This window comes from Ranitomeya imitator, chromosome 8 (assembly GCF_032444005.1).
Source record: "Ranitomeya imitator isolate aRanImi1 chromosome 8, aRanImi1.pri, whole genome shotgun sequence".
NCBI lineage: Eukaryota > Metazoa > Chordata > Amphibia > Anura > Dendrobatidae > Ranitomeya > Ranitomeya imitator.
This window is the reverse complement of record NC_091289.1, coordinates 158,936,959-158,957,958: the sequence shown is the minus strand read 5'-3', so window position 1 is coordinate 158,957,958 and position 21,000 is coordinate 158,936,959. Positions and strand designations below refer to the sequence as shown.

Sequence of the window (21,000 nt, the reverse complement as noted above, 5' to 3'; positions counted from 1 at the left end):
AGTTTTGGTGTATTAAAATGTAGGTGGAAAGGGGACAGGACTGTGGGTAGAGACTTTGGGTATTTCTGGTCCCTCTGTCTGCCTCTGATTTCTGTGTGACCAGTCATTGCTTTGTAAGTGACCCTCCTAATGTTTGAAAGTTTTGCTTGCGCAAATTGATCTCCCAGTGGTCTTCAATAAATTGGTGCTGATGGCAATGCATGTGCAGATCGACCTTCCGGCTATCTTCAGTAAAATAGTGCTGGGGTGATGGCACATGCACAGATTGACTTCCCAGTAGTGTTAAAAAAAAAAAATTGCCACTGGTGGCGTCACATGCTTATATTGAGATGTAAGCTCAATGACGTCCTTTAGAAATTAAGTTGAGCCAAGATGTCAATCTGCACATTTGTCAACGGCGCCATTTGACTGAAGCCCACCAGAAGATCAATATCTGCAAGACTCACCCGGTGTGAACTTTCAAACAAGAGGCAGGTCACTCACAAATCAGTGACCTGTCATACAGACACCAGGGACAGGCAGAGAGGCCAGTGCAGTAGTTGAAGGCTACACCCACAATGCTGATTATTAAACAACTACCATGCATATTTCTTTACTGAACGTATATATTTAACCACTTTTCGACGTTGTAATAGTACGTCCATGTCGGAATCCCTCCCTTTGATGTGGGCTCCGGCGCTGAGCCCACATCTTTACCAGCACATGTCAGCTTAGATGTGTCTCTAACAGCCGCGGGTGGATTTGCGATCCTCCCGTGGCTGTTAACCCATTAAATGCTGCTGTCAAACTCTTGACAGTGGCATTTAACTCTTGCTTCTGGTAAGCTCGCCAGAAATCCCGCCCATCAGTGACCCCATCAAGTGATTGCAGAGGTCACTGATGGGTCGGTGTAGCAACCAGATGTTAGGTGTCCAGTTCCCGCCGCTGCACAGAGGGAATCTCGAACCACCAGCTATAAAAGGTTCGCATGGCAGCACGGCCATGAGCTAGTATCAGCTTATGTTATGAGCTTTGCTATTTGGTGGTCATGTCTGCTTGTGGTCAGGTTCGGCTGAAAAAAGCCCCTAGAATACCGGCACCTCCGGTGAGGAGTTTTGTGTGTTTGAATTCAGGGCAGGCGTATAGCCACAAGAATTCCTGCTCCACCGGAGAGGAGCTGTTTGTGTGCTAGGCTGACTGCATGACCACTAATTGCTTTCTGCTCCGATAGGTAGTTGTGATCCTCTGTGAGGTTAACAGAGCACAGCGTTTTCCTATCTAGGCGACTCTGTGATTGGCGCTCTTAGCAATTGAGCATTTCTGCTACACACAGGCGATCTGATCATCGGCTCTGTGTAGCAGAGCCGATAAGACAATTGCAGCTTCTAGTCTCTCATGGAGACTACTGAAGCATGCAAAAAGTAAAAAAAAAAAAGTAAAAAAAAAATAAAATAAAAAAAAAATAAAAGTTCAAATCAACCCCCCAAGCCATCTACTGTATATAGGCATGCAGGTCATAGGAAGCTGAATAATATGATACCTTGATATCTGCGATCTGATGTTTTATTCCAGAGAAATTCATGTTTTTTTAATATGTAAATGAGCTGTTAAGATTTATGTACCAGACAACGATCTCTCTAAAGGTACCGTCACACTAGACGATATCGCTAGCGATCCGTGACGTTGCAGCGTCCTCGCTAGCGATATCGTCCAGTGTGACAGGCAGCAGCGATCAGGCCCCTGCTGTGCTGTCGCTGGTCGGGGAAGAAAGTCCAGAACTTTATTTGGTCGCTGGACTCCCCGTAGACATCGCTGAATCGGCGTGTGTGACACCGATTCAGCGATGTCTTCGCCGGTAACCAGGGTAAACATCGGGTAACTAAGCGCAGGGCCGCGCTTAGTAACCCGATGTTTACCCTGGTTACCATCGTTAAAGTAAAAAAAACAACCGCTACATACTTACCTACCGCTGTCTGTCCTCCAGCGCTGTGCTTCTCTGCTCTGGCTGTGAGCACAGCGGCCGGAAAGCAGAGCGGTGACGTCACCGCTCTGCTTTCCGGCTGCCCGGCGCTGACAGCCAGACCAGAGAAGCACAGCGCCGAGGACAGACAGCGGTAGGTAAGTATGTAGCGTTTGTTTTTTTACTTTTTAGGATGGTAACCAGGGTAAACATTGGGTTACTAAGCGCGGCCCTGCGCTTAGTTACCCAATGTTTACCCTGGTTACCGGGGACCTCGGGATCGTTGGTCGCTGGAGAGCTGTCTGTGTGACAGCTCTCCAGCGACCAAACAGCGACGCTGCAGCGATCCGGATCGTTGTCGGTATCGCTGCAGCGTCGCTTAGTGTGATGGTACCTTAAGAATCTGTCTCCAGAGCTTATTTTTAATGAGGTGTTACCACTGTAACGCATAATGACTGACATTCTCCTCTCCTGATCTACATATGTAAATCTAGAAATGGGGATCAGAGTGCACAATAGGGTGATAACATATCGAGGAAGAGTAGGAGAGTGCTGGTTAGGCTCACCTGATGGAGTTGTGACAGGCACAACTCCTGTGTAGGCATGAAGAAAACTAGCTGCTGCTGCCACGTGGTTGGTGGATAAATTCATTAGATCCAGTTTTATGAACACGTAGGTGGGCTGTGTTTTTGCTTCTGCTGCTCTGGTGACTGTTCACAGAAAGATGTGGAAAAGTCATGAAGACAAAACTTTGTCTTGATGACATTTCCACAGCCGTCTGTGAACAGTCACCAGAGCAGCAGCAAAAACACAGCCCACCTATGTGTTTAACCTCCTGATCTGCATGTCTCACACTGGTCACTCCCCCTTTCATTTAAAATAATCTCTGGAGGCAGATTCTCATGGAGATCCATGTCCGGCCCATAGACCTTAAAAGCTTATTTACATATTAAGAAAAACATAGATTTCTCTGGTAAAAAACATTGCAGTTATCAAGGTATCATGTTATTCATCTTTCTATGACCTGCATGCTCATAAAGACGGATTAGTAGGGTTGACCCTACTGACAGATTTCCTTTAAAGGGTCCGTGTCGCAATTTGTATTTTTGCATTAATAATTATAGATTACGGAATCATTTATTTTTAAAACAAAATGAAATATACATTTATATATTTATTTATTTGGCACAACTTAAAAGAATACAAACTCGGGTAGTTTGATATGAATAGAATGCAGCCACATTTTAGGGTCCTTATTATGGCTGCTATTAGATTATAACATGGTCCCATGTTGATTTCAATTTGATTGTATAGAACGAGGATAGGAGTTACAATATAAATGTTAAAATACCGCCTAGCTCCAGTTTTAAGTAGCAGTTTGTTCCATTGCTGCTAAGTTGTATTAAAAGTTCTTAATCTATTCTAAAATTTCACACGTTAACAATTGTAAAAAATAAGAAAACTAGCAATACCTGATAGCCAGAGTCATTGCAGGTCATGTAGCACTTGCCACAGTTAATACACATCTCTTCATCAATCAGAGCCACAACTTGTTCTCTTATGTTTAATTCACCATATGATCCAATATACTGCAATGCTCTGCCAATTACATCCTGGAGAAGAAGACAGAGTACATATTAAACTGATTTACTTTTTCTTCTGTAGGGTAATTAAACTACACACAAAATCACATTAAATGGAAATATGTTCACTTGTGGCTTATTTTAAGTAGATTGACTTAAATTTAACTGCTTAGATGCCATAACTGCAAACAAAGAAGAGGAAACCACAAGCGCCAGTTTCACCCAACCTCCTATCCTGACTTGTTGAAGAGCTATAAAAGCCCTGTCCTTGGTCCTGAAGTCTATTATTGCTATCCCTAGATACACTAGCTCCGCCAAAGATTGAAATTCTATAGTTCTAATTACAGGGATATGAAACAATTTTTCTATTTTACAAGCTATTGAGCAACAATGGGGATGAGACTTTTATACTAAATACATAAAAAGTAGAAATGAGCAAATATACTTGAGTGGAATTAAATTCTACTTGAATATTACAAAAATCTGTATCTGCCAAAATGCAGATTATTTAAAATCGCTTCTTTGTGGATGCAGCAAAATGGTGGCCTCTGGGCTCCATTTATCTGAACCGTACAGAACTCTTAAAAAGTTAAAGGGTAAAAAAAATCCTTATACTTACTTTACCGCTCACCTCTGTGGCTCCTCCAATCTACTGTAAAACATTCAGTTCTCGTCATATTTTGTTATCACTGTGTGCACTGAAATCCCTGAAGGGTTGTGCTGCACGTTGTGATGTCATGGCGTCACTTTTTGTGCGCTTGTAGCGAAAACTCTTGGGCCTCATTAGCGCTAACAGTTTATAACGATTGTGAGACTGCTCGGAGATGGGGTATTCAGCGCTTGCGGCGGTGATAAGAGGATGAGAACCGGACGGGGGACGGTAAGGAGATAGGGGCCGAATAGATGAGCGGGAAGGTGAACAAAAACATTTTTTTATTTTTTACATCTTGTGCTTCCTTTCTCTGGGGTCTGGAGAGACCCCAAAACATAATAAAGGACCCTGGAATTATGGAAAATAAGTTCTCTGAAAAACAAATTTCCTTGGAAAATCTGTGTGAATGGGTGAATTTGAATTGTTCTTGATCTGCTCATCTCGCGTTCTTCACAACCCTCTCCTGGACATCACAAAGATCTTGTCACGATTCCTCCTATCAGTGTGTCTAGACGCCTCCCTGTTTCTTTCATTTCATATTTCCCAACCCCCCCCCTTTTTTTCCCCTTTTTTCCCCCCTTTTTTTATGCTTGGTTCTTTATTGTTTTTCCCGTATTTTCTTTTTCCTTTTTTCCACCCCCTTTTTCCTGGTTTTCTTTGCACTTAAACTCCTTTGTCTTTTGTTTGGACTCCTACAAATGCCGTTTTTTTTCATTGTACCATTGCATATTATACTGTTTGCCTAATGTACCATACATTAATTAGCATACAACTAATATTGTCTTTAGATATTTATATTCTGCCTACATTGTTCCTGATATACAGGGACGCAGTGTTTTGACTTCCAGAATTTGGACTTTCACATCCCCATTAGAAGTCTCCTTTCCTCCTAAGCAGCAATGATGCTGCTTGTCATCCACGCAGGCGCAGACATGCCTACCAACGCTGGCGCCATACGATCGGCATTCTCCCTCCCCTCTGACCGCAATCTGTCAGGACATTCTACACCACCGCATAGAGCGGGCGCCGAATGTCCACGCATGCGCAGGTGTCTATGAACACCAGGCTGGCCACAACGCACGCGCAATTGCTCCGGATCCATTTCCGGTCACATGACCGGACAGCGCGCAGCCAAAAGGGTTCCCCCACTCGTGCAGTACACACACACTGCACCAGCACGCCTGTGCTCCCGCAAGACCGCTGCGCCACCAATATTTGTAAGTACTTTCGCTGCACACATCTGCCTACCCACAATAAAGCCTTATATCATGACCTATCCTCACGCTAATTATGTTACCCCCTATAGCCCAAGGTGCCACTGTCAGGACATTGCTCCCCTGACCTGCTGCAACCCCCTACTGGATCATCCACCAAGCTGGTACCTACGTGTTTCCTTTTTTTCTTTTTTTTCCTTTTTTCCCTTCTTACTTCTCTTTTACCCTGAGTCACATTACGTTACTCTGAGGTGCACCAGTACAGACCACATTCATTTTTCTTCCAATTGTTCTGCACTTGTTCCCTATATCAATGGCAGTTATATAAACCTTCCTAACACCGCCTCCCCTTATCCTTACCTTTAGGATACATTGCGTCCAATTGGAAAAATTAACATATACGGTGCCAATATTTTCTAGATGACCATAAATGGTATGTTTAGTTTATCTCTATTGTTTGTAACTCTATATTCTATCCCAATTCATGTACTGATCGATACCCAGTACCTTTTGCTCCTTGATGTCTCTAGCCTTAGTGCATCTGTATAATTGCACCTATACAAACCCGGATATGCTGGCTCTCTTTTGATGTATATATGTTGTGTAAATAATTTTTTATATATGAAGTATTCTGATTGTATATATTCTTTATTTTTTTCTAGCGACTTTATGATAAAGGCCGGAGTTCGGCCGAAACGTTTAACTGTCGCCTCACCAATCATCACAAATAAAATTTATCCACTTGAAAGCATACCTTTCTACTGAGTGCAGTGATTCTATATCTGACTTATGTTTATGGAACATTGGGTTCCCTTTCACTGGCACCGTTACTCTAATTAGTCGAGTGCTAACCATCTATACTAGTATTAGACGCAATGAATGACAGTTCTGCAGTCCAATCTATGACAAGGGAATGCTGAGCTGTCAGTATGGTGATAGACAGCTCAGCCGTTCAGTTGGATGCTGGGGCATGCTGAGTTGTCAGTGTCTTAAGTGACAGTTTAGCCATCCAATCAGGCCCAGGGTGTGTGGCTTTATCCAAGTGTCTCCTGTTCAGAGTAATTCCCAGGTTATTTAACCCCTTCCCGACCCATGACGCCACGTAGGCGTCATGAAAGTCGGTGCCAATCCGACCCATGACGCCTATGTGGCATCATGAAAAGATCGCGTCCCTGCAGATCGGGTGAAAGGGTTAACTCCCATTTCACCCGATCTGCAGGGACAGGGGGAGTGGTAGTTTAGCCCAGGGGGGGTGGCTTCACCCCCCCGTGGCTACGATCGCTCTGATTGGCTGTTGAAAGTAAAACTGCCAATCAGAGCGATTTGTAATATTTCACCTATTATAACAGGTGAAATATTACAATCCAGCCATGGCCGATGCTGCAATATCATCGGCCATGGCTGGAAACACTAATGTGCCCCCACCCCACCACACCGATCACCCCCCCAGCCCTCTGATCTGTCCGGTACACTGCTCCGGCTCCCCTCCGTCCTGTGCACCGCTCCCCCCGTGCTCTTGTCCGCTCCCTCCGTGCTCCAATCACCCCCCCTGCACTCCGATCCACCCCGTGCTCCGTTCCACCCCCCGTGCTCCGTTCCACCCCCCGTGCTCCGTTCCACCACCCCGTGCTCCGTTCCACCCCCCCGTGCTCCGATCCACCCACCCCATGCTCCGATCCCCCCCCCGTGCTCCCCCCCACCGCAACATACTTACCGATCCTGCCTGGGTCCGTCCGTCTTCTCCCTGGGCGCCGCCATCTTCCGCCGGCCGGCAGATTCGTTCCAAAGTGCATTTTGATCACTGAGATATAATCTATCTCAGTGATCAAAATAAAAAAAATAATAAATGACCCCCCCCCCTTTGTCACCCCCATAGGTAGGGACAATAAAAAAATAAAGTATTTTTTTTCCCACTAATGTTAGAATAGGGTTAGGGTTAGGGCTAGGGTTAGGGTTAGGGCTAGGGTTAGGGGTAGGGTTAGGGGTAGGGTTAGGGTTAGGGCTAGGGTTAGGGCTAGGGTTAGGGCTAGGGTTAGGGCTAGGGTTTCGGTATGTGCACACGTATTCTGGTCCTCTGCGGATTTTTCCGCTGCGGATTTGATAAATCCGCAGTGCTAAACCGCTGCGGATTTATGGCGGATTTACCGCGGTTTTTCTGCGCATTTCACTGCGGTTTTACAACTGCGATTTTCTATTTGAGCAGTTGTAAAACCGCTGCGGAATCCGCACAAAGAAGTGACATGCTGCGGAATGTAAACCGCTGCGTTTCCGTGCAGTTTTTCCGCAGCATGTGTACAGCGATTTTTGTTTCCCATAGGTTTACATTGAACTGTAAACTCATGGGAAACTGCTGCGGATCCGCAGCGTTTTCCGCAGTGTGTGCACATACCTTTAGAATTAGGCAATGTGCACACAGTGCGGATTTGGCTGCGGATCCGCAGCAGATTGGCCGCTGCGGATTTGCAGCAGAGTTCCATCAGGTTTACAGTACCATGTAAACCTATGGAAAACTAAATCCGCTGTGCCCATGGTGCGAAAAATACAGCGCGGAAACGCTGCGTTGTATTTTCCACAGCATGTCAATTCTTTGTGCGGATTCCGCAGAGTTTTACACCTGTTCCTCAATAGGAATCCGCAGGTGAAATCCGCACAAAAAACACTGGAAATCCGCGGGAAATCCGCAGGTAAAACGCAGTGCCTTTTACCCGCTGATTTTTCAAAAATGATGCTGAAAAATCTCACACGAATCCACAACGTGGGCACATAGCCTTAGGGTTAGGGTTGGAATTAGGGTTGTGGTTAGGGTTGCGATTAGGGTTATGGCTACAGTTGGGATTAGGGTTAGGGGTGTGTTGGGGTTAGTGTTGGAGGTAGAATTGAGGGGTTACCACTGTTTAGGCACATCAGGGGTCTCCAAATGCAACATGGCGCCACCAGTGATTCCAGCCAATCTCGTATTCAAAAAGTCAAATGGTGCTCCCTCACTTCCGAGCCCCGACGTGTGCCCAAACAGTGGTTTACCCCCACATATGGGGTACCATCATACTCAGGATAAACTGCGCAACAATTACTGGGGTCCAATTTCTCCTGATACCCTTGTGAAAATGCTTGCTAAAACATCATTTTTGAGGAAAGAAAAATGATTTTTTATTTTCACGGCTCTGCGTTGTAAACGTCTGTGAAGCACTTGGGGGATCAAAGTGCTCACCACATATCTAGATAAGTTCCTTGGGGGGTCTAGTTTCTAAAATGGGGTCACTTGTGGGGGGTTTCTACTGTTTAGGCACACCAGGGGCTCTGCAAACGCAACGTGACGCCCGCAGACCATTCCATCAAAGTCTGCATTTCAAAAGTCACTACTTCCCTTCTGAGCCCCGATGTGTGCCCACACAGTGGTTTACCTCCACACATGGGGTATCAGCGTACTCAGGAGAAACTGGACAACAACTTTTGCGGTTCAATTTCTCCTGTAACCCTTGGGAAAATAAAAAATTCTGGGCTAAATAATTATTTTTGAGGAAAGAAAACGTATTTATTATTTTCATCGCTCTGCATTATAAACTTCTATGAAGCACTTGGGGGTTCAAAGTGCTCACCACACATCTAGATAAGTTCCTTTCGGGGTCTAGTTTCCAAAATGGGGTCACTTTTGGGGGGTTTCTACTGTTAAGCCACATCAGGGGCTCTGCAAACGCAACGTGACGCCCACTGTTGTGAATTCTGTGGTCGAGCTCCCTCCTGTGGTCACAAGTGGTACTTCGGCTGATTCTGTCTATGGGCTTCCGTTGGTGGATGTGAGTGGTACTGCGGCTTCTGAGTTTCCTTCCTCAGGTGATGAGGTTAAGTTGTTCGGTGCTGCTCTATTTAACTCCACCTAGTGCTTTGATCCTGGCCTCCAGTCAATGTTCTAGTATTGGTCTTGCTTCCTCCTGGATCGTTCCTGTGGCCTGTCTGCCCAGCATAAGCTAAGTTCTGCTGGTGTTACTTTTGTTTGCTATATTTTCTGTCCAGCTTGCTATATTGGTTTTTCTTGCTTGCTGGAAGCTCTGAGACGCAGAGGGAGCACCTCCGTACCGTTAGTCGGTGCGGAGGGTCTTTTTGCCCCTCTGCGTGGTTGTTTGTAGGTTTTTGTGTTGACCGCAAAGCTATCTTTCCTATCCTCGGTCTATTCAGTAAGTCGGGCCTCACTTTGCTAAATCTATTTCATCTCTGTGTTTGTATTTTCATCTTGCTCACAGTCATTATATGTGGGGGGCTGCCTTTTCCTTTGGGGAATTTCTCTGAGGCAAGGTAGGCTTATTTTTCTATCTTCAGGGCTAGTTAGTTTCTCAGGCTGTGCCGAGTTGCATAGGGAGCGTTAGGCGCAATCCACGGCTACCTCTAGTGTGGTGTGATAGGATTAGGGATTGCGGTCAGCAGAGTTCCCACATCTCAGAGCTCGTCCTATGTTTTTTGGTTATTGTCAGGTCACTTGTGTGCTCTGAACTTCAAGGTCCACAGTGGTTCTGAATTACCTATTCATAACAGTACTGGAGGCCCAAAGTACTATGCTTCTCAATAGAGGGAAAAAAGAAGTTCTGAGACCATTTTTTTTTCTTTGCACTGTGTTTTGCCTTTTTTTCCCTAGACATTTGGGTGGTTCAGGACACAGGTGTAGTGATGGACATTAAAGGTCTGTCTTCATGTGTGGATCATCTCACTACAAGAGTACAAAATATTCAAGACTTTGTGGCTCAGAATTCTATGTTAGAACCAAGAATTCCTATTCCTGATTTGTTTTCTGGAGATAGAGCTAAATTTCTGAGTTTCAAAAATAATTGCAAACTGTTTCTGGCGTTGAAACCTCGCTCCTCTGGTGACCCAGTTCAACAAGTTAAGATCATTATTTCTTTATTACGTGGCGACCCTCAAGACTGGGCATTTTCCCTTGCGCCAGGAGATCCTGCATTATGTAATATTGATGCGTTTTTTCTGGCGCTCGGATTACTGTACGATGAACCTAATTCAGTGGATCAGGCAGAGAAAAATTTGCTGGCTCTGTGTCAGGGTCAGGATGAGATAGAGATTTATTGTCAGAAGTTTAGAAAGTGGTCCGTGCTCACTCAATGGAATGAATGTGCGCTGGCAGCTATTTTCAGAAAGGGTCTCTCTGAAGCCCTTAAGGATGTCATGGTGGGATTTCCTATGCCTGCTGCTCTGAATGAGTCTATGTCTTTGGTCATTCAGATCGGTCGATGCTTGCGTGAGCGTAAATCTGTGCACCATTTGGCGGTATTATCTGAGCATAAACCTGAGCCTATGCAGTGCGATAGGACTTTGACCAGAGCTGAAAGGCAAGAACACAGACGTCAGAATGGGCTGTGTTTCTATTGTGGTGATTCCACTCATGCTATCTCCGATTGTCCTAAGCGCACTAAGTGGTTCGCTAAGTCTGCCACCATTGGTACGGTACAGTCGAAATTTCTTTTGTCCGTTACTTTGATCTGCTCTTTGTCTTCCTATTCTGTCATGGCATTTGTGGATTCAGGCGCTGCCCTGAATTTGATGGACTTGGAGTTTGCTAGGCGCTGTGGGTTTGTCTTGGAGCCCTTGCAGTGTCTTATTCCATTGAGAGGAATTGATGCTACGCCTTTGGCCAAGAATAAGCCTCAGTATTGGACCCAGCTGACCATGTGTATGGCTCCTGCGCACCAGGAGGATATTCGCTTTCTGGTGTTGCATAATCTGCATGATGTGGTCGTGTTGGGGTTGCCATGGCTACAAGTCCATAACCCAGTATTAGATTGGAAATCTATGTCTGTGTCCAGCTGGGGTTGACAGGGGGTACATAGTGATGTTCCATTTCTGTCTATCTCATCATCCACCCCTTCTGAGGTCCCAGAGTTCTTGTCTGATTACCAGGATGTATTCGATGAGCCCAAGTCCAATGCCCTACGTCCGCATAGGGATTGTGATTGTGCTATCGAGCTGATTCCTGGTAGTAAGTTTCCTAAGGGTCGACTGTTTAATTTATCTGTACCTGAGCATGCTGCTATGCGGAGTTACGTAAAAGAATCCTTGGAGAAGGGTCATATTCGCCCGTCGTCATCGCCATTGGGAGCAGGGTTCTTTTTTGTGGCCAAGAAGGATGGTTCGCTGAGACCTTGTATTGATTACCGCCTTCTAAATAAAATCACGGTCAAATTTCAGTACCCCTTGCCGCTGCTGTCTGATTTGTTTGCTCGGATTAAGGGGGCTAGTTGGTTCACCAAGATAGATCTTCGTGGTGCATATAATCTTGTGCGTATTAAACGGGGCGATGAATGGAAAACTGCATTTAATATGCCCGAGGGCCATTTTGAGTACCTAGTTATGCCATTCGGACTTGCCAATGCTCCATCAGTATTTCAGTCCTTTATGCATGACATCTTCCGAGAGTACCTGGATAAATTCCTGATTGTATACTTGGATGATATTTTGGTCTTCTCGGATGATTGGGAGTCTCATGTGAAGCAGGTCAGAATGGTGTTCCAGGTCCTGCGTGCTAATTCTTTGTTTGTGAAGGGATCAAAGTGTCTCTTTGGTGTTCAGAAGGTTTCATTTTTGGGGTTCATTTTTTCCCCTTCTACTATCGAGATGGACCCTGTTAAGGTCCAGGCCATTTATGATTGGACTCAGCCGACATCTCTGAAGAGTCTGCAAAAGTTCCTTGGCTTTGCTAATTTTTATCGTCGCTTCATTTGTAATTTTTCTAGTATTGCTAAACCATTGACTGATTTGACCAAGAAGGGTGCTGATGTGGTCAATTGGTCTTCTGCTGCTGTGGAAGCTTTTCAAGAGTTAAAGCATCATTTTTCTTCTGCCCCTGTGTTGTGTCAACCAGATGTTTCGCTTCCGTTCCAGGTCGAGGTTGATGCTTCTGAAATTGGAGCGGGGGCTGTTTTGTCGCAAAGAGGTTCTGATTGCTCGGTGATGAAGCCATGCGCCTTCTTTTCCAGGAAGTTTTCGCCTGCTGAGCGAAATTATGATGTTGGCAATCGAGAGTTGCTGGCCATGAAGTGGGCATTCGAGGAGTGGCGTCATTGGCTTGAAGGAGCTAAGCATCGCGTGGTGGTCTTGACTGATCACACGAACTTGACTTATCTCGAGTCTGCCAAACGGCTGAATCCTAGAGAGGCTCATTGGTCGCTGTTTTTCTCCCGTTTTGACTTTGTGGTTTCGTACCTTCCGGGCTCTAAAAATGTGAAGGCGGATGCCCTGTCTAGGAGTTTTGTGCCCGACTCTCCGGGTTTGCCTGAGCCGGCGGGTATTCTCAAAGAGGGAGTAATTGTGTCTGCCATCTCCCCTGATTTGCGGCGGGTGCTGCAAAAATTTCAGGCTAATAAACCTGATCGTTGCCCAGCGGAGAAACTGTTTGTCCCTGATAGGTGGACGAATAAGGTTATCTCTGAGGTTCATTGTTCGGTGTTGGCTGGTCATCCTGGAATCTTTGGTACCAGAGATTTAGTGGCTAGATCCTTTTGGTGGCCGTCTCTGTCGCGGGATGTGCGTTCTTTTGTGCAGTCCTGTGGGATTTGTGCTCGGGCTAAGCCCTGCTGTTCTCGTGCCAGTGGGTTGCTTTTGCCCTTGCCGGTCCCGAAGAGGCCTTGGACACATATCTCTATGGATTTTATTTCGGATCTCCCCGTCTCTCAAAAAATGTCGGTCATTTGGATAGTTTGTGATCGCTTCTCTAAGATGGTCCATTTGGTGCCCTTGTCTAAATTACCTTCATCCTCTGATTTGGTGCCACTGTTCTTCCAGCATGTGGTTCGTTTACATGGCATTCCAGAGAACATCGTTTCTGACAGAGGTTCCCAGTTTGTTTCGAGGTTTTGGCGAGCCTGTTGTGCTAGGATGGGCATTGATTTGTCTTTTTCCTCGGCTTTTCATCCTCAGACAAATGGCCAGACTGAACGAACCAATCAGACCTTGGAAACATATCTGAGATGTTTTGTTTCTGCTGATCAGGATGATTGGGTGTCCTTTTTGCCGTTGGCTGAGTTCGCCCTTAATAATCAGGCCAGCTCGGCTACCTTGGTTTCGCCATTTTTCTGCAATTCTGGGTTCCATCCTCGTTTCTCTTCAGGGCAGGTTGAGTCTTCGGACTGTCCTGGTGTGGATACTGTGGTGGACAGGTTGCAGCGGATTTGGACTCATGTAGTGGACAATTTGACCTTGTCCCAGGAGAAGGCTCAACGTTTCGCTAATCGCAGACGCTGTGTGGGTCCCCGACTTCGTGTTGGGGATTTGGTTTGGTTGTCATCTCGTTATATTCCTATGAAGGTTTCCTCTCCTAAGTTTAAGCCTCGTTTCATTGGTCCGTATAGGATTTCTGAGGTTCTTAATCCTGTGTCTTTTCGTTTGACCCTTCCAGATTCTTTTTCCATCTATAACGTATTCCATAGGTCATTGTTGCGGAGATACGTGGCACCTATGGTTCCATCGGTGGATCCTCCTGCCCCGGTTTTGGTGGAGGGGGAGTTGGAGTATATAGTAGAGAAGATTTTGGATTCTCGTGTTTCGAGACGGAAACTCCAGTATCTGGTTAAGTGGAAGGGTTATGCTCAGGAAGATAATTCCTGGGTTTTTGCCTCTGATGTCCATGCTGCCGAACTTGTTCGTGCCTTTCATATGGCTCATCCTGGTCGGCCTGGGGGCTCCGGTGAGGGTTCGGTGACCCCTCCTCAAGGGGGGGTACTGTTGTGAATTCTGTGGTCGAGCTCCCTCCTGTGGTCACAAGTGGTACTTCGGCTGATTCTGTCTATGGGCTTCCGTTGGTGGATGTGAGTGGTACTGCGGCTTCTGAGTTTCCTTCCTCAGGTGACGAGGTTAAGTCGTTCGGTGCTGCTCTATTTAACTCCACCTAGTGCTTTGATCCTGGCCTCCAGTCAATGTTCTAGTATTGGTCTTGCTTCCTCCTGGATCGTTCCTGTGGCCTGTCTGCCCAGCATAAGCTAAGTTCTGCTGGTGTTACTTTTGTTTGCTATATTTTCTGTCCAGCTTGCTATATTGGTTTTTCTTGCTTGCTGGAAGCTCTGAGACGCAGAGGGAGCACCTCCGTACCGTTAGTCGGTGCGGAGGGTCTTTTTGCCCCTCTGCGTGGTTGTTTGTAGGTTTTTGTGTTGACCGCAAAGCTATCTTTCCTATCCTCGGTCTATTCAGTAAGTCGGGCCTCACTTTGCTAAATCTATTTCATCTCTGTGTTTGTATTTTCATCTTGCTCACAGTCATTATATGTGGGGGGCTGCCTTTTCCTTTGGGGAATTTCTCTGAGGCAAGGTAGGCTTATTTTTCTATCTTCAGGGCTAGTTAGTATCTCAGGCTGTGCCGAGTTGCATAGGGAGCGTTAGGCGCAATCCACGGCTACCTCTAGTGTGGTGTGATAGGATTAGGGATTGCGGTCAGCAGAGTTCCCACGTCTCAGAGGTCGTCCTATGTTTTTTGGTTATTGCCAGGTCACTTGTGTGCTCTGAACTTCAAGGTCCATAGTGGTTCTGAATTACCTATTCATAACAGCCCACAGAGCATTCCATCAAAGTCTGCATTTCAAAACGTCACTACTTCAATTCCGAGCCCCGGCATGTGCCCAAACAGTAGTTTACCCCCACATATGGGGTATCACCGTACTCAGGAGAAACTGGACAACAAATATTGGTGTCAAATTTCTCCTGTTACTCTTGGGAAAATTAAAAAATTCTGGGCTAAATAATTATTTTTGAGGAAAGAAAACGTATTTATTATTTTCACGGCTCTGCATTATAAACTTCTGTGAAGCACTTGGGGGTTCAAAGTGCTCACCACACATCTAGATAAGTTCCTTTAGGGGTCTAGTTTCCAAAATGGGGTCACTTGTGGGGGGTTTCTACTGTTAAGCCACATCAGGGGCTCTGCAAACGCAACGTGACGCCCACAGAGCATTCCATCAAAGTCTGCATTTCAAAACGTCACTACTTCACTTCCGAGCCCCGGCATGTGCCCAAACAGTGGTTTACCCCCACATATGGGGTATCAGCGTACTCAGGAGAAACTGGACAACTTTTGGGGTCAAATTTCTCCTGTTTCCCTTGGGAAAATAAAAAATTGCAGGCTAAAAGATCATTTTTGAGAAAATATTTTTTTTTTTCATGGCTCTGCGTTATAAACTTCTGTGAAGCACTTGGGGGTTCAAAGTCCTCACTACACATCTAGATTAGTTCCTTTGGGGGTCTAGTTTCCAAAATGGGGTCATTTCTGGGGGATCTCCAATTTTTAGGCACACAGGGGCTCTCCAAACGTGACATGGTGTCCGCTAATGATTGGAGCTAATTTTCCATTTAAAAAGCCAAATGGCGTGCCTTCTCTTCCGAGCCCTGCCGTGCGCCCAAACAGTGGTTTACCCCCACATATGGGGTATCAGCGTACTCAGGACAAACTGGACAACAACATTTGGGGTCCAATTTCTCCTATTACCCTTGGCAAAATAGGAAATTCCAGGCTAAAAATCATTTTTGAGGAAAGAAAAATTATTTTTTATTTTCATTTTAAACTTCTGTGAAGCACCTGGGGGTTTAAAGTGCTCAATATGCATCTAGATAAGTTCCTTGGGGGGTCTAGTTTCCAAAATGGGGTCACTTGTGGGGGAGCTCCAATGTTTAAGCACACAGGGGCTCTCCAAACGCGACATGGTGTCCGCTAACAATTGGAGCTAATTTTCCATTCAAAAAGTCAAATGGCGCTCCTTCCCTTCCGAGCATTACCATGTGCCCAAACAGTGGTTTACCCCCACATGTGAGGTATTGGTGTACTCAGTAGAAATTGCCCAACAAATTTTAGGATCCATTTTATCCTGTTGCCCATGTGAAAATGAAAATATTGAGGCTAAAAGAATTTTTTTGTGAAAAAAAAGTACTTTTTCATTTTTACAGATCAATTTGTGAAGCACTTGAGGGTTTAAAGTGCTCACTAGGCATCTAGATAAGTTCCTTGGGGGGTCTAGTTTCCAAAATGGGGTGACTTGTGGGGGAGCTCCAATTTTTAGGCACACGGGGGCTCTCCAAACGTGACATGGTGTCCGCTAAAGAGTGGAGCCAATTTTTCATTCAAAAAGTCAAATGGCGCTCCTTCCATTCCAAGCCCTGCCGTGCGCCCAAACAGTGGTTTACCCCCACATATGAGGTATCAGCGTACTCAGGACAAATTGGACAACAACTTTTGTGGTTCAGTTTCTCCTTTTACCATTGGGAAAATAAAAAAATTGTTGCTAAAAGATAATTTTTGTGACTAAAAGTTAAATGTTCATTTTTTCCTTGCATGTTGCTTCTGCTGCTGTGAAGTACCTGAAGGGTTAATAAACTTCTTGTATGTGGTTTTGAGTACCTTGAGGGGTGCAGTTTTTAGAATGGTGTCACTTTTGGGTATTTTCAGCCATATAGACCCCTCAAACTGACTTCAAATGTGAGGTGGTCCCTAAAAAAAATGGTTTTGTAAATTTTGTTGTAAAAATGAGAAATCGCTGGTCAAATTTTAACCCTTATAACTTCCTAGCAAAAAATAATTTTGTTTCCAAAATTGTGCTGATGTAAAGTATACATGTGGGAAATGTTATTTATTAACTATTTTGTGTCATATAACCCTCTGGTTTAACAGAATAAAAATTCAAAATGTGAAAATTGCGAAATTTTCAAAATTTTTGCCAAATTTCCGTTTTTATCACAAATAAACGCAGAATTTATTGACCTAAATTTACCACTACCATGAAGCCCAATATGTCACGAAAAAACAATCTCAGAACCGCTAGGATCCGTTGAAGCGTTCCTGAGTTATTACCTCATAAAGGGACACGGTCAGAATTGCAAAAACGGCAAGGTCTTTAAGGTCAAAATAGGCTGGGTCATGAAGGGGTTAATCAGCTCTCCGCCTTAGGGTATGTGCACATGCTGCGGATTACTCTGCAAATTTTTCCGTACTGATTTTTGGTAAATCGGCAGGTAAACCGCATTGCGGTTTCCTGCGGAATTACATCGGATTTACCACAGTTTTTTTGTGGATTTTGTGCGGATTCCACCTGCGGTTTCACCTACAGATTCCTATTTTGGAGCAGGTGTAAACCGCTGCGGAATCCGCACAAAGAACTGACGTGCTGCGGAATAAACAACGCTACGTTTCCGCGCATTTTTTTACTGCAGCATGTGCACTGCGGATTTTGTTTTCCATAGGTTTACATGGTACTGTAAACTCATGGAAAACTGCTGCGAATCCACAGCGGCCAATCCTCTGCGGATCCGCAGCAAAATCCGCAGCATGTGCACAAACCTTTAGGCCATGTTCACACAGTGCGTTTTTTACCGCGGAACCGCGGCGGTTTTGCCGCTGCGGTTCCGTAGCTGTTTTCCATGCAGGGTACAGTACACTGTACCCTATGGAAAACAGGACACACTGTGCACATGGTCCGGAAATTGTAAAAAAAAAGACGCGCTGAATAGCTCCCGGAAAAAAGAAGGAGCATGTCAATTCTTTTTCCGGAGCCGCAGCGGTTCTGCACCCATAGACCTCCATTGTGAGGTCCAAACCGCAGTAAAACCCGCAGATCAAAAATATATCTGCGGGTTTTACTGCGGTTTGATGTGCAGAACCGCTGCAGCAGGAAGTGCGGGGAAGCGGGCGGAAGTGCGTGGGCGGAGTGTGGCTGCCCCCCCCGTGCTCCGATCCCGCCCCCCCGTGCTCCGATGCCCCCCCCCAGTGCTCCGATGCCCCCCCCCAGTGCTCTGATGCCCCCCCCGTGCCCTAATCTCCCCCCCTTATACTCACCCGGCGTCCCGGTGTCCGTCCGGCCGTCTTCTCCCTGGGCGCCGCCATCTTGCAAAATGGCGGGCGCATGCGCAGTGCGCCCGCCGAATCTGCCGGCCGGCAGATTCGTTCCAAAGTGCATTTTGATCACTGAGATATAACCTATCTCAGTGATCAAAATAAAAAAATAGTAAATGACACCCCCCCCCCTTTGTCACCCCCATAGGTAGGGACAATAAAAAAAATAAAGAATTTTTTTTTTTTTTTTTTCACTAAGGTTAGAATAGGGGTAGGGGTAGGGTTAGGGTTAGGGGTAGGGTTAGGGTTAGGGGTAGGGTTAGGGGTAGGGTTAGGGTTAGGGTTAGGGGTAGGGGTAGGGTTAGGGTTAGGGGTAGGGTTAGGGGTAGGGTTAGGGGTAGGGTTAGGGTTAGGGGTAGGGGTAGGGTTAGGGGTAGGGTTAGGGTTAGGGGTAGGGTTAGGGGTAGGGTTAGGGTTAGGGGTAGGGGTAGGGTTAGGGTATTTTCAGCCATTTTAACCCTAAAAAAATTCCTAGAAAACACACAGACTCTGGCTAGAAAACTGCATCAAAAAAACGCATCAAAAAACGCATCAAAAAACGCATCAAAAACGGACCAAAAAAGGACCAAAAAAAGGACCTGCGTTTTCTGCCAAGAGCTGCAGTTTTTTAAAAAACAGTCAGGAAAAAAAAAGGATGGAAATCCTGAACGTGTGAACATACCCTTAGAATGTTCCCAACTGTAGCTTTGCTCAAGAGTTGTGTGTTTGCTCTGTGTTTCAAGTCTTCTATTCTGATCTTTGTTGCTTGACCTCGGATTTGCCTTTGACCTTGCATTTGCCTTTTGTTGTGATCCGCTACCTTCTTAGAACTCTGACCCCGGTTGCAGCCCTAATTATGCCCTTGTCTCACATCTATGTCTATGATGTACCCTCCTGGCTTTTGACCTCGGACCTCTTGACTTCCAAACCTAACGGCTTGTCCATGAGTAGTGACTAGCATCACAAATAGTTTTTTAATGAACTCTTTCCAAAAGTTAGTGTAGCAAACAGTTTTGTTATGTCTTTTTTTAATGGAAATGAAAAACCTTAACAGGACATTTTGTTCAGTTTTGGTGTGGGTTTCTTTTGTTGCTAAGCCAATTTTCTCTCAATAGAGAACTGTAGTAAAAATACTGAAAAAATTGACATGCTTTGTTTAAAAAAAGCACAAAAGAAAAACATGATCCATGTAAATATGACTACTTAAATTGCATTCATTTTGTTGTTACTGTAAAACACCTCAATTATTAAGCATAAAAATGCAGCTTTTATTTGCTATAGTTTGTATTTTAAGTAAAAGTTCCTCAGAGTTATTAAGTGGTATTTTAAGCAAAAGTTCTACAAAAGTAGGAAATTCAGTATTTTTAAAAATACATCACAGGTAAAAAAAAAACAAGAAAAAATAAGGCATAGAATGACTCATATTTTAGAGATCTCATACAGTTTGCTGCTACTGTAAAATGCTGCATTTTGTTTCCACAGAACAAATACACAAGATGTATCAAAAAATCCAACATGCGAATAAAACCTAAGGCTTGTATTTGCCAAGGTGCACACTTTCAGCAAAAGCTCCCCAAAAATGTTACTTCACTTACCCTTGTTGAAGCCCATATACACAAAAAATATATCATGCTTTGGACTTAACCCCTTCATGACATATGACATAAAATTACGTCATATGTCGTATTCCTGACTTTGATGCACACCGAACCCACTTCGTTCCCTACACATGATAGCTGATTTAACCCCTTCATGACCTGGGGATTTTCCATTTTTCCGTGTTCGTTTTTCACTCCCTTCCTTCCAAGAGCCATAACTTTTTTTATTTTTCCATCAATATGGCCATGTGAGGGCTTATTTTTTGTGAAACGAGTTGTGACATCATTGGTTTTACCATGTCGTGTACTAGAATACTGGAAATAAATTCCAAGTGCACTGAAATTGCAAAAAAAGTGCAATCCCACACTTGTTTTTTGTTTGGCTTTTTTACTAGGTTCGCTAAATGCTGAAAATGACCTGCCATTATGATTCTCCAGGTCATTACGAGTTCAAAGGCACCAAACATGTCTAGGTTCTCTTTTATCTAAGTGGTGAAAAAAAATTCCAAACTTTGCTAAAAAAAAAAAATTGCGCCATTTTTCGATATCCATAGTGTCTCCATTTGTCGTGATCTGGGGTCGGTTGAGGGCTTATTTTTTGTGTTCAAAGCTGACATTTTTATTTATGCCACTTTTGTGCAGATACGTTCTTTTGATCGCCCGTTATTGCATTTTAATGCAATGTCGCGGCAACCAAAAAAGCGTAACTTTGGCGTTTCAAATTTTTTTCTCGCTTCGCCATTTCATATTGATCCATAGTACATGCATGCACAAGGCAATCTTGCCTTGCGCAGGCGTGTACTATGGAGGACAGAGAATGAACTTCAATCCAATACTGCAGCCGGCATGCAGCCAGTGGGAAAGGAAAGGGTGAATCAAACACCCAAAAACCCCGCCTCCATGGCTGAAGATTGTTCCCTCCAAATTCAGGTGACAGTGTCCCTTTAAAATTACAACTCCTCTAAAAAAATCCCAAACTCTCATATGGCTATATTGACAGAAAAATAAAAAAGTTATGGCTTTTGGAAGAAGGGGAGGAAAGAACTAAAAGAAAAAATGGAAAATGTCCATGTCATGTAGTGGTTCAAAATTCTGAAGTAACGGAGAAACTGGTTGGGTGCCCAGCCATCTCTGATCTTGAAGAAATTAAAATAAATCTTTTTACCAGCTC

General features: G+C 44.8%; 1 protein-coding gene across 1 annotated transcript in view; it reads right to left on the bottom strand.

Moving 5' to 3' along the window:
• Nucleotides 1-21,000, bottom strand: part of DPYD (dihydropyrimidine dehydrogenase) — a 1,420,302-nt gene that overhangs the window by 909 nt on the left and 1,398,393 nt on the right. Inside the window, exon 22 of the mRNA XM_069737684.1 lies at nucleotides 3,412-3,552. Coding sequence (XP_069593785.1) covers nucleotides 3,412-3,552 — 141 coding nt within the window. The remainder of the gene's footprint in view (nucleotides 1-3,411; nucleotides 3,553-21,000) is intronic.